This window comes from Talpa occidentalis, unplaced genomic scaffold (assembly GCF_014898055.3).
Source record: "Talpa occidentalis isolate TD23 unplaced genomic scaffold, MPIMG_talOcc4v2.1 talOcc4.14, whole genome shotgun sequence".
Lineage (NCBI taxonomy): Eukaryota > Metazoa > Chordata > Mammalia > Eulipotyphla > Talpidae > Talpa > Talpa occidentalis.
Window position 1 is genome coordinate 72080136 of NW_023601433.1, and position 16988 is coordinate 72097123.

At 52.0% G+C, this 16988-nt stretch overlaps 1 protein-coding gene across 1 annotated transcript in view; it reads left to right on the forward strand.

Annotated features, from left to right (window-relative positions):
• Positions 1 to 16988, forward strand: part of MYO18B (myosin XVIIIB) — a gene marked incomplete at its 5' end in the record, with an annotated part of 234879 nt that overhangs the window by 18267 nt on the left and 199624 nt on the right. Inside the window, 9 exon segments of the mRNA XM_054694681.1 lie at positions 1650 to 1998; positions 2001 to 2860; positions 3368 to 3434; positions 4162 to 4274; positions 5512 to 5688; positions 9923 to 10121; positions 11969 to 12111; positions 12903 to 13003; positions 15971 to 16034. Of these exon segments, the coding sequence (XP_054550656.1) occupies positions 1650 to 1998; positions 2001 to 2860; positions 3368 to 3434; positions 4162 to 4274; positions 5512 to 5688; positions 9923 to 10121; positions 11969 to 12111; positions 12903 to 13003; positions 15971 to 16034 (2073 nt within the window).

Genomic DNA, 16988 nt, shown 5'->3' on the forward strand with positions numbered 1-16988 from the left:
GTCAGAAGCACGGGAGGGTGAGAGAATTCACCAGAGCCAGAGCGGGGAGCAGAGCAGGCAGAGGGACCGAAGTACACTGCTGAGGGGGGCAGCGGGCGGCAGGAGAGGTCTGCTCGCCATATGGGACCCTCCTCCGGTGGCCGGGGAGCAGCCGGGGATCGAACCGGCTGCAGAGGCTGCAGGCAGCTTCGCAACCCAGCGCTCAACCGCTGCGCCACCGGGGAGGCCCTTGATGGGATTTTAAATGATAGCAACTTCACCCAGTTCAGAGGCTGTGGCTGTGGTTCAGAGGCTTAGGTGAGGGACAGTGGACCTGGTTTTGGGAAAGGAGACACAGATGTGAAGCTCTGCAGGGTTGAATCAGTGTGATCGTTGGGCTGGTGCAGGAAGAGGGTGACAACCCCAGATTCCCAGGCACAGGTGTGTGGGAGGCTGGCATTAGCATGTCCAAGATGGAAGAACCCAGGCTAGGCCGGATGGTGCAACCAGGTTTCAGGCTAGAGCTGCCCGAGAGCTCTCTGTCTACAGAGGCAGAGGCCAGGCTGGTCCTGTGAGTCACAGCCATGATGGCATGAGGACCGAGGGCTGAGTTGCAAGGCAGTCAAAGGGTCTGGTACAGGAGCAGGTAATGGAGATCCCAAGTATGTAGGTCATGCAAGAGTAAAGGACCTGAGGGGCAGAAAACCGGACCTTCACCTGGAATGGGGAGTGGGGTGAGGGGGCCAGGCACAGAAGGAGGAGCAGCCCAGCTTCCTCGGTTCTCTGTAATTTCCAAAGTGCTTTTCCACATCTCATTCTACATAAAATCTGGATGAGCATGGGTGCAAGGGGTTGAGCGCAGCACTGTGAAGCTGTCCGTAGCCTCGCGGTGCAAGTTTGATTCTTGCTCCGGGAGCTACCCACATGGCACAGCAGACCTCTCCTGACTCACCCGCTGCTCCCCTCAGCAGTGTACTTCGGTCTATATGCCTGTTCTGTTCCCCACTCTGTCTCTGGTGAATCCTCTCATCTCCCACACCTCTGGCCTGTACCCCAATTCTTGTATGCATAAATACATAAATCTTAAAAAAAATCTGGATGAGCAGGTGGACTCTGCTTCTACCTCAGAAAAAGTGAAGCTTAGATGCTAGATGATGTGTGTTCTCATCCAGCTGGGAAGAGCTGTGACTAGGACAGATCTGATGACAGGCCTGAGTCCTTCCCTTCCTGGTCCAGTGGGGAGAATCAGGGCGGAATTAATAATGACAGTGACAACAAGAATAGCAGTGGCAGTTACCGTTCCTGAGGATTAACCATGGGCTGTACATTGGCTTGGATCTTTATGCTCACCCTGCGGGGAAGTCTCTTCTCCCCTTCATTAAAGGAAACAAGTTCAGAGAGGACAAGAGGTTTGCCTGAGGTCACACAGCGAGTAAATGGCAGCCTCAGGAGTTTTACGTGGGTCTTTGGGGCTCCAAAGTCTACTCTTTTCTACTTTGTTACTTGAGCAAGGTCAGGGAGTTGGGGTTCAGCTCAAGGCCTGGATAGTGCCTGGGAGGTCTTACAGATGAACGGATGGTGCACAGATAAATGAATGGGCGAGTGAATGAAGGAAGCACAAAATGGTCAGGTCAGCAAGCAGCTGACTAGGATGGTGGTGTCTCTCCTAGACCCCAGAAATTTCTGCTGACCAACCAAACTGCAAGTCCAGCTGTGACAACAAATCTGGAAACCAGCAGCCCAGCTCTCCCCAGAACTCAAACATTCCGGGCAAGGAGAGCGAGGCGGCCGTCACCACAGACCCTGCGCTGGGAACCGGCATCCGTGGAGAGAAGCCCCAGGAGCCGGGCCCCAGCGAGGCCCCAGCCAAAAAGCCCCTGCCCTTCAAGAGGGGTGTGCGGAGGGGCGATGTGCTGCTGATGGTGGCCAAGCTGGACCCAGACTCAGCCAAGCCAGAGCAGAGGACCCCAGCCCGCAACACCCCCTCCTGTGCTGCTACACCCCCGGCCACAGACCCTGGAGGGAAAAACAAGGGCTGACCCCAGGGACTCCTCCTGCTCCCCAGGGCAACACTGAGGACCCAGCCCTGAAGGCTGAGAAGACCCAGACTGGGAATCTTGGGGACCCAGGAACTGTGCCACCAACTAAAGCCGAGACGTCTCCAGGCACAGTGGGGAAAGCGGCTGGGGCGCCCCAGACCAAAGGGCTGAAGGGGAGTGATCCTCAGGGCAAAGAGGGGTCAGGGGAGGGAGGTCAGGCAGGGATAGCAGGAAAGGGGGGAGGGGAACCCCCAAACAAGATGGCAAAGGGAACTGTCTCCAAAGACTCAGGGAATGAAGGGAAGCGGGTTGGAACCCAAACCCAGGTGAGGAAGGTGGGCGCGCCTCTGGAGAGGAAGAGCAAGTGGGGTGCTTTACAGACGCGGAAGGCCGGAGACGGTCATCTCCCAAGTAAGGCAGACAAGACAGGTGACCCTCTGGCGGCCACGGCAGTGGGGGAAGCCCTGAGAGTGAGGGAGAAAGCAGGTGAGCCCCACGGTGAGCTGGGAAAGGAGGGGCCACGCCAGGAAGAGCCCCGAGAGGCAGGCAAGGCTCAGAGTGAGACAGGGGAAGACAGGAAAGTCCCCACGCAGGTGGAGGCAGGTGGGGAGCCCCCACGGGCCGCTGGGAAGGAGAGCCGTCCTGACAGCAGAGGGCGGGAGGCAGAGGAGGCCTGCACGAGAGAGGACGGTGGGGCCCAGGCCCTGCAGAAGGAGCAAGAAGGACCCAGACAGCCTGCTCTGGAGAGCCAGGTTGAGAAGCCTGACACCCAGGAGGAGAACAAAGAGGGGCTTGCCCTGCAAGAGAGTGTCCTGGGAGGCCAGAGCGGAGACTCAGACCAGGTGAGGGGGCTGCAGCCTTGGGAGTGGGGAGGCACGGGTGGGGGCCTCCAGAAAAGGACGAGTGGGTAGGACACCCCTGGGGGTGGACATGGGGGGACAGTGGATTGGAGAGGGATGGCCAGCCCAAAGGAGGAAGCAAACACTTTTTCCTTGCCATGCAGTGATCCTGAGACCGCATAGCACATTTCCCAGAGTGCAATTGCCCCAAAAAGGAGTGGCCCATGGCATGAGAGCTCCCCTTGGGCTGAACTTAGTCGGTGTCAAAGATTATTCTCAAGCTTGAAACTGCATCAGTAATGGGTCATTCAAAATACAGATTCCTGGCGCTCCCCAGGCCAGGGGCAGACCACAGCATCTGCATTTAAATAAGCATTTAAATTGCCTCCCAAGATTCTGATTGAGGTGATCCTAGACCATACTGTGAGAAACCTCAATGTAAGAAGATTCCATGGGGTAAGGGATGGAGGTGTCATTTTCCTGGTTTAATTGATGTGATCTTGCTCTCAGGCTCTCGAGGACAGATGGTACAAGGCAGAGAAGGTCTGGCTGGTTCAGAAGGATGGATTTATTCTTGGTAATGAGGGGTAGCGCCATTGATGGGAATAAAGTCTTTTCCTCTTCCACCCCCTTCTGCTGATAGCCATGTTTCCCAGGTCCTGATTACTGTTTGGGGGAGAAAGGCGATGGGTAATGGAGGTGGCGATAGTTAAGGGTCATTTTGCCTTTAGCAGTTGGTATCCTGGGTGCTGTTTTCAAAATCTTCTGAGACTTGGTAATTAGTGACTTAACTAATTTATTAATGCAACACACATTGTTTGATTCCTCAAGGAACTCAGAGTCTAGTGCAAGTGGACAAATAGATTTCATCTCGTGAGCTCACTTTTGTTGATTAGTTGTGTCTGGTGACCACACTCTACTGAGAAGTGACTGTGAGTCCCAGTGAGAACACAGCTGGGAAGAGTGATTGATTAGTGATGTCTGTCATGGGTGCTCCATGGGGAAATGGCAGCCTGTATGCCATTGACTGCCACCCCAGTTCTAGTATGAGGTTGGTTACTGTACCCAACCATCTGGGTGCCTACTCTGTGCCTGGCACTGTGCCAGTTAATAAAAGCCCAAGGTGAGTGGGACCTACTTTCTGTCCTCAAATGGTTTGGGGTCACAATTTAGGACTGTCCTGTAAATAGGCCCCAGCAGGAGAGGATGGTGCCCCTTTCTGACTGCTCCCGATCCCCTCTCCAGCTGTCTGGCCTGGCTTAGTACCTCACAGCCTGTCTCTCTCTTGTCTTACCCTCTACCAGCAACGGTGCTGAAACCAGATGAGGGAACAGCCGACCTGCCGGCAGGAAGGGTGAGGCTTTGCATTGATGCTGACAAAACTATCACCGAGGTGGATGAGGAGCTTGTTCATCGGGTGAGCTCTCCTTCCACTTCCCGCTTGGTTCACACCATCCTTCATCCCTGCTACAGATTTCCTGCTACTGGACTGCACATACCTCCCTGGCTCGATGCCCTGGAGGGAGTTATAGGGACCACTACTATGAATGCATTTCTCTCTGAAGCTGTATTGCTAAGGGGTCATTACTTTGCCACACAGTGTGTCGCCTTTATGCGGGCACGTGAAGAACATGTATGTGAGGTCTTAGGACCGCAAGTTTTTCTGCTTGATGCAGTTTATGGACATTGCTAATCATGCTACAAAGCATGTCAGGGGACTCAGCCAAATTTGCTGCTTGCATTAACCAAAATATAGGTTCCAATGGCCCAACTTTTTGCCATCAACTTTTGGTTACTTTTTCAATTATTTTGCATAATTTTGGCGGGTTACCAATAATGTATTTGAGGATAAGTTGGAGTGCAATTGTGATCAGGCAGAAAGCCCTTCTTCTCTGATCCTTTCCATCCCTCATAGTGTCCAAGTTGAGAAAGTGTTTCCTCCAGGGTTCCATGTGGGCATGTTCTTTGTCCCTCCCTGTTCCTCCTCTTCCCATCTCAGACCCTCTCTGCCTACTGGGATTGGGAGATGGTAGAGGTCCTGTCCTCAGAAGAAAGGCTGATCCATCAGAGGCCTCACCCTTGACTTGAGCCCCAGGGCACTAGGCTCAGAAAACTCACTGAACCTTGAAAGACTGCTCAGAAGTCTTAGTGAATGGCTGCCCCTCGGAGGAGCTGCAGTTATCCTTGCTCTGGCTGGGCTCGGGCATATTTCCTAGGCCTCAATCATGGCGGCAGAGACTCCAGTTGGCTCAGTTTGACTGTTGGCCTCTGTCCATGGTGTCAGGGTGCACACATTGTGCTCCCCACAACACCCAGTGTGCACCTCCTTAAGGTTAACCCCACCCAGATCTCTGTGGTGTTTGAGATACAGAAGGGTCTCCGAATCTTGCCACATCTGCCTTAGCAGCTCCTCCCCTTCTGAGGCAGAGAGCATGGGGAGGCTGGGCGGTGTGAAGCGAGGGGTAGCTCCCATGTCACACAGAGGGCAAAGGAGAAGGGGTGCCCTTATTTCCTTTGTAGGGTTTTGTCATTATCATCAGAGTCCTTGGGTACCATGCTGGTCCTTGGCACACAGCTCCCCAGGGCTGTTGTATGTGGGGGGGGTGTGTGTGTGAATGTGTGAATCAGGGGGCATTCTGTGTGATGTTTTACAGGCCAACCCCCCTGAGCTGGACCAGGCTGAGGACTTGGCCTCTCTGGTCAGTGTCAATGAATCCAGTGTCCTGAACACTCTCCTGCATCGTTACCAGGCTCAGCTGCCACACACCTGCACAGGGCCGCACCTGATCGTCCTCCAGTCCCCCGGGCCCCCAGTGCCCACTGCGGGCAAGGTGAGGAGCGACCACATGGATGGGGCAGGGGGCATGGGCAGAGGTGTGTGAGGGGTCCCTTTGCATCTCTAGGGAGAGCAGAGCAGCCAGAACCCCCATATGTCAGTGAGTAGCATCCTGCCAGCTATGAAATTCAGGGGTGTCATGGGCACTGTGGGCCACCAAAGAGCATGTGCCCCCTTGTAGAGGAGGGGGTGATAGAAACAGTAGAAACATTTAGGACAATAATAATAAACTATCAAGCGAGCATCAACTCTGGACCAGGTGCTGCTTCAAGCACCTTCATGTATTATCTCACTTAATTCCCACACATGTGCAAACACAGGCGCAAACACAGGTGGGATCATCTGCTTTGTGGATAAGAACTGACTGGGCCAGACACCGAACTCTGGCTCAGCATTGGAGGAGCTGGGTAAAGCCAGGCTGCCGGCTCCTCTGTGCCTGGAACCTCGTGCTGGGTCTCAGGAGTCCCAGACATCCTCAGAAATCAGGAGACAGAAGCTCCACTTGCTTTCGCTTATTCCTGGGACGTTTAGCCAGGCCAGTTTGGGCCGACAGGACCATTAAAGCAAAGGAAACATCTCGGCGCCCCCTTGTGGAAAGGTGTGAGGCCACAACCGAGTCACACAGTCCCAGCCCAAAGGCTGAGACTAGGACCCAGGGTCTCCCAGGCGGGGAGGGAAGACAGGATGGAGACAGGCAAACTTGCCGGCCCTTACGGGGCTTCCATTTTAGAGACAAAGAGGTCGAAGCAGTAAAGGTCAAGGCAGGGCTGGAGAAGAGTGTGGAGGGGGGATCGTGGAGGGCGGAGGGGGAGCTGCCGTGCCGTCTGCTCTGATGCATGGTGATAATGATTCTGCTTTCCCTCTGAGTGCTGGGGCAGCTACTGGAGACTTTTCGCAGACCAGTGACCTGGTTTGACTTACATTGTAAAAGGACCCCCTTGGCAGCTGGGTGGAGGAAAGAGGGTGGGAACAAGGATGGAGGCAAATGTCGTTTCTGTGTGTCACACTGAGAACGGCTTGGTCAGCGAAGGGGTAGGTCTAGCAACGTGCTTGCACACCCAGGTGCGCTAGAAAGGTCAGGACACCTCTCGGCCTAAGTGTCCTCATGTGTCAGTCCCTACCTAAACCCCCCTCCCCACAGTGCTCAGGTCGTTAAAGAATGGACAGGGGCTCTGCAGCCTCTCCCCAAGACTTCTCCAGGACACACCACCCTATCCCACCCCTTCAGTCACTGTCCAGGCCCCTCCCCAGCCTGACTCTCCAGGGCCAGGGGCCTGGGATGACCGCAGAAGCACTGGAGAACTGAGCATTTCCCCCTCCCTTGCTGTGAGGGCTGTGCTTCTGTTATTGCAGCCTGAAACATTAGAGTCTCCTGAGAAGCTGGGCTCTGAGGCCCCCCGAAGGGTGTTTTTTAAAACCCCCTAAGGCAAGCCAGTTTCTCACTGTCTATCCTGGGCTAGGCATTCTGGCCAAAGAGCCTAAAAGGGCAGGGGTTGGGATATGCTCTGCAACGTGGGTTTGTGTTGTGTGATCACCTTAAGCTCCTGTCCCCTGGGGTGGGGGTGAGGCAGGAGATCCTTCTTCCCTCAAGTCTTCTCCCCTCCCACGCCCAAACCCACAAGCCACCTCTTTTTTGGCTGACAAGTCTTGTTCCTCAAGTGGCCACCAGGTGGCAGCACACACCTGCGGTGAAGCTGGGACTGGGCCACCTTGAAGAAAGGCTGGGTGGGATCACCTGCAGGGTTGGCTGCCCTTCTCAGGGGGTCTGGGCCCACCTGACTGCTGGGAGATGGGCGTGTGCCTTGGGAGGGCAGGTGTTTGTGGTATGATCATGGTTTTACTATGGAGCATAGACGGCCCACCCCTGCAGGGTTATCTGCAACCGTGGGTGCATGTGCCGGTGAGCACGCCTATGTGCAAGCGCGCGGAGGTGCATGTGCACAAATGCATGGGCACAGGTGTGTGCATGCACTTATGTGTGTACACAGAGGCCCAAATCTGCAGGAATCTCCCTTCTCTGCTCCAGGCATAGGCTGAAGGGGTCAATGAATGGGAGTGTTCTGAGTGGGAGGTGGCTCTAGAGCTCAGACCCCGGAACCCCTGCTTGCCTCATGCCCTAATGCTGTATCCAGCTAGGATGGGGGTGTCTCCCTTTTGCCAGCCTGGGGTTCTGCTGAACTCTGTTATGCTTCAGGTTGGGGACTTGTTACTGTTCCTGGGGGTCTTTGGAGCTTGATGGTCAACATTAAAATGGGGATGCCCAGTAGTCCCAGACTGGAGTCCATTCTGGCCATCACAATGCTGGCCCTGCTAAGGCACTGGGGAGGGCAGGGGGGGATTTGCTGGCTTCAGTGGTGTCCCACTTAGCATCCAGGGTCCTCTTGTCATCAGACCACTTTCCCTCTTCTTGGTGTCCTTCTACTCTCCTCACTGTCTCCACTTGCCCTCTTCCCTTCCTCCTTGCAAGGACCCGCTGAGAAGACTGTTATCGGGGTCACTGATGACTTCAGTACTGCCCGGCCCAGTGGTCAAGTCTCCAGGCTCCTCTACCTTGAAACCGCAGCAGCGTTTGATATCTGGGTCCCTCCCCGCTGCCAGCACTGCCTTCCTTGGCCCCAGAGCCAGGGCTGTGCTCTTGCCTCTGCTCATGCCTTTGCTTCTGTCCTGCTGATTCTCCTCAGCCTCCTCTGCTGGTCCCCCCAACCCTCCTTGTTGGGTGTCATGTCCCTATATCTCTTCTCCTCATAAAATACCTCCTTCCCTGGTGATCACATCCAGGCACGGAGATTTACCATGATTCCTGTGCACTATGATTTCATTATTTGCTTTGTTTACCATTTGTCTCTTCCCAACAGAAAGCAAGCTCCCTAGGCAGGAGTTTGTTTCCTTTAAATTTGAGTTTAATAAGGCAAAATTTGCATACATTTAAAATCACCTTTTTAGTGTTCACTTCTGTAGTTTTTTGACAACTATGAGTCACTTATAACCACTTCTCCCTCCCACTCCAGAGTAGTCCATCTCCCCCAAAAGTTCCCTGGGTCCTTTGTGGTCATCCCCCCATGACCTGTCCTGGAAGCCACTCGTTTGTTTTTTGCCCCTATAGTTATTTTTTTTCCTGAAAAGTCATATAAATGGAATTTTATAGAATGTACCTTTTGAATTGGCTTCTTCTACATACTTCAGTGCATTGGAAATTGACCCACATGGTGAGCCATCAGCATTGATTCCTTTATTTTGTTGTAGCTTGCTCTGGTGAGCTTATCCAGTCATCGGTGACTAGTTGTCTGCGTTTGCCCAGGATTGAGGAATCTTCCAGAACAAGGGACTTTCCAAGCTAAAACCATGATGTTTGGTTATTTGAGCTTGCTACGGGATTGAGAGACATTTGCGTTGTTTCTAGCTTTTGGTGACTTTGAGTATAAATTCAATATTACCAGTGACATAAAGGGTTTTCGTAAACATAAATGTGCTTTTCTCTGGGGTATGTTACTGAGAGTAGGATTGCTGGGTTGTGTGATGAGTGCATGTCTCACTGTTTAAAAAGCTGCCAAACTCTTTTCCAGGGTAAGTGTAGCATTGTACACAAATTCCCGTTACTCGGCATCTTCACCAGAACTTGGTAATGTTAAAAATATTAAAAACTTTTTTTCAGTCATTTTAATAGGCATGTAATGGTATCTCCTCCTGGTATGGTATTATGCTCCCAGTGCCTGTTACGTAGTAGATACTCAACAATTTTTTTAATTGAATGGATGTATGAATGAATGAATCAAGTGGAAGGGGCTTCAGGTATTACCTAAATCTGTTATGGTAAATGTATAACACATATACTACCCACACCATCCCCTCAACTGTTTCCATGTCAGACATCACTAATCAATTTTACCATTTTATCCACCTGCCTCTTATCAGGCAGGTATGAGCTGATAATATCTGTACCAAGACCATGAGCTAACACTGCGTGGGTTCACGGCTGTCACTAGCTGGAGAGGAAGACCAGACCCAGAGTAGGTCATAGGCTGCCCAAACACTCATGGTGATCCAGAAGCAGGACTTGACCCCAAGGCTAGATCTTCCCAATGAAATGCAAGACTCAATACTTCTCTGACAAGGGAGGATGTTGGGAGGCAGGGGATGGATCTATACTTGAAGCAAGGGTAGGATTCTGTCTTGGAATGTTCCCTGGACTGACTGGGGTGGGAAAGCTGATACCTGGCACCTTCCCACAGGTACCCAGGGGCCGCCGGGATGGTCTGCTCGCCCATGTTGGCTCCTTGGCCCAGAGGGCATACTGGGCACTGCTAAGCCAGCGGAAGGACCAGAGCATCGTGACTCTGGGCCGGAGTGGTGCTGGGAAGACCACCTGCTGCCAGCAGGTCCTGGAGCACCTAGTGCGGATGGCGGGCAGTGTGGATGGCAGCGTCTCAGGTACAGTGATCCCCAGGTGACATATAACAGAGGGGCTATGAAGGGAGGGAGGGGACATTTGGAGGGAATGCTGGACTGCTCCTTCTTTTATCCATTCAGCCAGCTTTCAGTAAGCACCTATGTGCAGACCTTGTGCTGGCTACAGGGCAGGCCAACCCCTGGGCCATTAGACGCCTTTGTGCAAATTTGCAAAATGTACTCTCTCCTCAAGACATTCACAGCACCTGTGGAACAACCACCAAGTGCTTGACTGCCGCATTCTATGATGTATGATGTCCTTGTGCAGTGCAAAACATGCTGAACAGTACCGAGGACCCAATAAGTCAAGAGCGAAGGGCAGGGCCTCTGCTCACAGCAGCTCACAGCCACGAGGGAAACTAAACTCCCATGAGTTCCAACCTCAAATGTTCTGTGCATGTGCTGGCATAGCTGGTTAGTTGGGAGACAGGGAGGAAGCTCAGATCAGGGGCTGGGGATCTCCTTCAGGACCTGGTGTTGGGGCTGAGTCCTAGAGAAAGAATGCTGAATAATAGTACTGCTTACAATATTCATAATGATTATAGTATGTGCTGAGAACTTATTGAATCAGGTCTTACTCAAAGCTTATCAACTTATTTATTATTTAAACAGCCCTATAGAATAGATGTTATCAGTATTTGAACTTATGAGAACATTAAGACTCAGGGTGGCTAACTAGCTCGCCCCAGACCACACAGCTAACACATCCCAGAGCTGAGATTCAAACTCAGGCAGTCTGGCTCCAGAGCTGTAACTGCTGGGCAAGTGTTCTCAGTATTTTTGTTTATTGTCATCCCCTGCCTGTATCCTGGGAGTCTCTTAGACCGTCTTTCCCTTAACCCCCCACCATCAAGTTTTTATGCCACAGACATGCCGTATATCTGTGTGTGTATTGTGGGTATGTGTAGCTGTTCTCCATGCATAAGAAAATAAAATTCCCTCCACCTCCAAGAACTGGTTTCTACCTTCTGGGGGGCAATATTTCCCCCTGAGAACATGTGGCCCAGACGATAGTGCTTTTCTAGTCATAATAGATAACCTACTAAATGCACCTCATTTGGAATATGGTCTAAACACTTTACATTAGTAAATATTTTAGTCTTCATGACTAAAGTGGGGGTACTATTATCCCCATCATATAGATGGGATATCAGAGGCACAGAAAACTTACTTAATTTGCTCCAAATCAAGTAGATAGCAAAGGAAAGAATCCATATTCAAATTCACTTACCTACCATGCTCTGTTCTGTGGCTTCTCTGCTGGGTTATTCCATGTTTTCTTGGTCACCAATTTTCCTGATCCAGGCTGGGAGCTGAGAATATAGTGGGTAGAACCTCCAGTCTTTGCCCTTTAAGAATGTAGCTCTGCTGGGAGTTTGTGTGTTTGAATGCAGGTGTCAGGGCAGGCTGCATCCAGGTGCCTAGCACAGAGACTAGCACATAGTAAGTGCTCTCTAAATAGTTATGGGAAGCATATAGGGCTTTTCTAGCCTGCTGTAATACTGTGAGTTCCCTCAGAGTGAATGGAGAATGTTAGCACCCTGCCTGAGGGCAGCCCCTGTTACCCAGATTGTACCAAATTTGGGTCTGTGCAGTTCCCCTTCTTGACTCTGTCTTGTTTCCCCAGCACCCTGGCTAACAGCACAGAGCCAGGCTGGTAGTGAAATGTGGGTGGTTATTGTGTGATCAGGAGGTGGCAAGGAGCCCATGGGGCATGGGGCCAGGATGGGGTCTGTCCTTGGGGCAGGAACCCGTGGAGAAGGTGGCCCTGTGAGAAGAGCATGTGGAGTGTCTGGCCACGTGTGACGCCCTGCCTCACGCCTCCACAGTAGAGAAGATCCAAGCCACCTTCACTGTCCTCCGGGCCTTTGGCTCTGTGTCCACCAGCCACAGCCGCTGTGCCACCCGGTTCACCATGGTGATGTCGCTGGATTTCAACGCCACAGGCCGAGTCACAGCTGCGCAGCTCCAGGTGAGGCCTCTGGGTGGACTGGAGCTGGGACCTCAGGGTCCTCAGCTCTGCTTGGCTGGGCCCTGGAATATGTCTTAAGGGCCATAGCTCCCCTGGCCATGCCAGCTCCACCCTGCTCAGTGCCCCAGAATGTCCCCTCCCAGAGCAAGATGGCCTGTCTGTGCCTCTGATATCTCAGGGATGAAATATTCATGAGCAAATAGGTAATTCAGCTGCTCATTAGCTGGGTCTTAAAAACATAAGCTGAAATTAAACAGCCACTAGCTGGCCTCCATGCGGCCTGTGTGTGACAAACACATGGCCTGTTTGTTCCTATCTCCAGAATCACCCACAGCCCCCACCCTTTCCCCCTCAAACATTCTGTTTGAACAGAAAATAGGATTAGGCTATTAGACGGGCTGTTTGTATGGGGAGCTGGGATCATATCCAGACTCAAGGAAAACTCGTCAGTGCCAAATAAGCCCCTTGCCATCCCGGCCCTGAAAGTCCACCATTAATCACCATTTGGGCAAGTTATTAAAGGCTGCTGTTAAATAAGAATATGTCAAAGGGTGGCTCCATTTAATTGTTATTGCCTTTTGATACCTTAATTGGAATGAATTTATTGTGGTAGCTGAGTGCGTGGATTGACTTGAAGTGAGACGAAGGGCTGCTGAGAGCTGAGCAGAGGTCACCTGCAGAGTATGGGCCTGAGATGTCCCCTCAGGGGAGGGCCAGAGTGGGGCCCCAAGGGGCCTCCTGGTGATGGCCACCAGGCACGGGTGCTCACGGATGCCCCCTCTCCCTTGCAGACAATGCTGCTGGAGAAGAGCCGGGTGGCCCGGCAGCCTGAAGGCGAAGGCAACTTCGAGGTTTTCTCCCAGATGCTGGCTGGATTGGACTTGGAGCTCAGGTGAGTGGCTGGCCAGGCCCACACCCTGAGGCACCCACTCTCCAGGGCCCCAGTCTCAGCTCCGCCCATACCCGAGAGGCAGTGACACCCAGCGGTTAGGATGCTGGCCTCCAGTTCCAGCTGCCTGGTTCTGCTCTGGGCTGGGTGACCCTGATCAAGCATTGTCCGCTCTGAACCTCAGTCTCTTCCTCTGTGAAGTAGAAACAATAGGTTTCAGGGAAACAATTCACGTGCAGCTCTTTATAAATGGGGGGAGTGGCAGAGGCTGTGATGGTGGCCATGTTGGTCAGTACAGTACCTGGCAATAGTGTGGAAGGAGGGCAAGGCCTGCAGTCCCCAAGTCTTTCAGAAGATCCTAAACTTTGTGGAAATGTTGGGTGCACCTGAGGGTTTCCCTGAAGGGGAACCTCAAGCCTAGGGGAGTAGCCATCTGGGTAGCCAGGTGAGCTTTATCTCGGAGGGCCTCCTGGAGGAGGTGGCCCAGGGAGTCATCTCTGCCCCTCCCTGGCTGCATAGGTATCCTGGGGCATGTGGCTCCCTCTTGCTGGAATCTCTGTTTTCTCTTCTAACAAATGAATGGGACAGGTCCCAATGAAACTGGAGAGAAAAAGCTATTTCTCTCCCCTGCTATGGATGCTGATTTGTGCTTTTTCTCTGTCCCCCATTGTTTGCCTCTTGCTTCCTCCCCTGTGAAGGGCAGGCTGAATCTGTCCTGAGCCTCCTGCGAAGGTGGAGGGATAGCTGTTCTTTTTGGAGAGGGTAAACTGGAGAGGAAACTCCCCATTTTTAGAGCAGGGTAACTGAGTAGTAAGGAAGCTACTTGAACTTCTTCAGAATCTATAGAAGAAATTGGAGCAGCACAGTGGCTAGGAGCTCAGATTTGGGGTCAAACTATGTGGACTCACATCTGACTTCTCCACTTGCTGGTTATATGACCGGGGCTGCTGACTTCACCTCTCTGAGGCTCGCTTTTCATATCTGTGAAGTGGGTTTGCTAATAGTCGCCTCAGGGGGCCGCGATGGTTATAGAGTGAGGAGGTACAATGCTGAGGACAGAGAAGGCTCCTATTTGTCTGCTCTGACTCTTTGGAGGATCAAATCTGCCTTGACACGACTCTCAGGACCTGATAGGAGGTGTGCTGGAAAGGTCTGACTTTGGGGTCAGAGGGGCATGTGTTTAGAGCCTGGCTTTGCCCTGTGTTGGTCTCTGAACCTGTTTCCCCTTCTGTAGAATGGCTGGGGTTTGATTCTGGTGTGAGGAGGCTGCTCCTAAGATGCTATCAGCAGAGAATACTAGGACCCCACACCAGGTTCACGCCAGTCTGGAGGGCTCTGTGTCAGAGGGCCTGACCCAAATGAGTGTGGAGTCCTTAGGAACCAGGACAAAGTTGTGTCTGAGAGCACAGAGCCATCCCTTATGAGTTTCAAGCACCCTAGGAGGCTAGAAAAGTATTTGGAGCAACTCAGACCTTTAGGGGGTCGTGCTTCTGCAGGAGGCATCCCTGATGATCTCCCACACCATTTCCCTTTCTCTGCCTCTGCTGCTGCCAGGCTGGTCCCTCATCTACAATGAAACTTCGAAGGAAAAAATCTGGTTCTCATTTCTGCAAGTGTCCATTTTTATTTCTGTAGCAAACTCCTATTCATCCTTCAAAACCCAGCTCCAATACCCTTTTTAGAGGTGTGCTCCCTCAGTTTGTCCTTTATCCACTTTGGTCCCTGGTATGCCCTTTGGTTCAGCACCTGCCACACTGGGGTAGATGTGTTCTCTTTCCCTTCAGACTGACTCTGAGATACCTGAATCAGCCTTGCTCCTTTCTGCCTCCCCAGTACTTAGCTTAGGGTACATACTCCTCAATTAGTTGTAAAGTTCACCTTCCAACAAATGGAATACAGACTAGGTTGAAGACAAGGGAAATAAATGCAGAGAACCTACTCTGTGCCAAGTGGGCAGGGGGAGTTTTCATGAGGCACATGTAGTAGAATCCTGAGACATAAGTAGTAGACCACCCATTTATAGATGAGCTAAAGGATATTCAAAGAAGAGAATACCTTGTCTGCTAACTGGCAGGACTGGGACTGGACTCAAAAATCTGTCTGAAAAGGGTTATTCCAGGGCATGAGGCTGAGGCCAGGGGTGTGGGGCGTGTAGAAAAACCAGGGGAGGGAGCACTAAAGGATCCCAGTCTAGCAGGACTGGCTGGGGACTGCTGAGTGAGCTCCAATTCCTAGGATCAGGTTTGATCCCATAGGGTTGTGGGATCCTAGGCCAGACTTCACGATGCTTCTGTGTGTGGGGCATGCCTGGAGGGGGTGGTGGCATGGCTGTGCCTCCCCACCCATTCCACCTTTGCTTGTGTTCTTCAGGCCTGCAGAGTGGGCAGCCTATCTATAGGCCCCTCTCTCAAGGACCTTCAGTTTGAACACTAGAAGCAGCCTTGAACATCATGGCCCTTTATAGGATGAAGGCACAGGCCAGAGAGGAGGGGTGGGTGCTGTACAGTGGAGGAGTCTGTATCCAGGGATCCAAAAGCGCTCACTCTGACTCCTGGCCCCATGTTGGCTAGCTATGTGGACAAAGTTCTTGTTCTCGGCACCTCTCAGCCAACTGGGAATAGTATTTGTACCTATTGGGTGGGGTCATCATAATAATCTAATCTTGGAATTTAGCATAGAGGCGGGTCCTTTCAAGTGGTTGTTCTAGTGTTATCTTTGAGCAAGTTCACATCACCAGGTAGTGGAAGCCCCAGATTTAGAGCTGGCCCCTACTCTTGGCCAGGCCCTGTTCTACCAGGATCCCTACCTTTAGGAAGCTCCTTGTAAGTGCAGTGAGCGAGGAGTTTGTGGGAGGCAGGGCTAGGGTCTGGGCAGGCCTGGGGTTACCTGGCAGCCCTCCACCTTGACCAGCCCTGCCAGGCCACCTATGTGGGCAGCCTTCCCTTACGTCTTGTCCTTTTCTGCTTCCAGGACTGAGCTGTGCCTGCACCACATGGCAGACAGCAGCTCCTTCGGCATGGGCACGTGGCATAAGGTAAAGAGGAGGTCCTTCCAGGGCGGGGATGTGGGTGTTGGTCTCTCTTGGCCAGGAAAGTGGGGGTAATGGAGGGGTCCCTTGTGTAACTCCTCTCCTTTGCCACCAGGGTGCGTAGTTGGCAAGAGCTGGTCAGTCAGGGAGATGAGAGGTTGCTGTGGGGGCGGGGGTGGGGGAGCGAGGGAGGGTGCATCTGAAAATGAGGGTTGTTGGGGAAATGAGATTTTTATATCTAAAGGGAACCCAGAAGTGGTGGCATTCAGGCCATTGGGTTCAGGCCTGGCTCTGACACTTACTAGATATGTGATCTTAGCATGGAACCTAGCCTCTGAACATCTGGTCCTCTTGAGTAAGGCAATGATAGTAGTATCTGCCTAATGGATCTGTTGTGAGGATTAAATGAAACTGTGTATAGAGTGTAGGCTTGGCCTAAATCGGTAACTTGGGTGCTCTTGCTAAGTATTGATGATTAATGAGAGTAGGTGCAATCAGAGAGGGCTTCCTGGTGGGTGTGGCCTGTAAGTAGGACCTTGAGGGATGGTATAGTTGTTTGTAAGACAAATTATTCACTTGTTTATTCTTTAATTCATTTATTTATATTTGTAACAGTTGTTTTCTGAGTCGCCCCTATCCTGCTCACATACCACAATCACCTCCTATGCCAGGTCTGTGCTAAGTGCTGGGATGATGGCCCCCATTTATGCAAATTCCCTCTATCAGGAGATGTGGGAATTAACATAATCATGTGGGACAAGAATGTGTCAGAGGCTACACACGATGCCATGGGCACCAGAGAAAAGATGAACTACTTGGTCTCAGGGAATTTTTCTTAGCCAAACAAAGATTTGACCTGGGTTTTAAAGGCTGAGCAGGTATTTACCAGGTAGAGTTGGGCACTTAATTTCCACACCAAAGCCTTTCCCCACACAGACATGTATGGGAAACAAATGATGC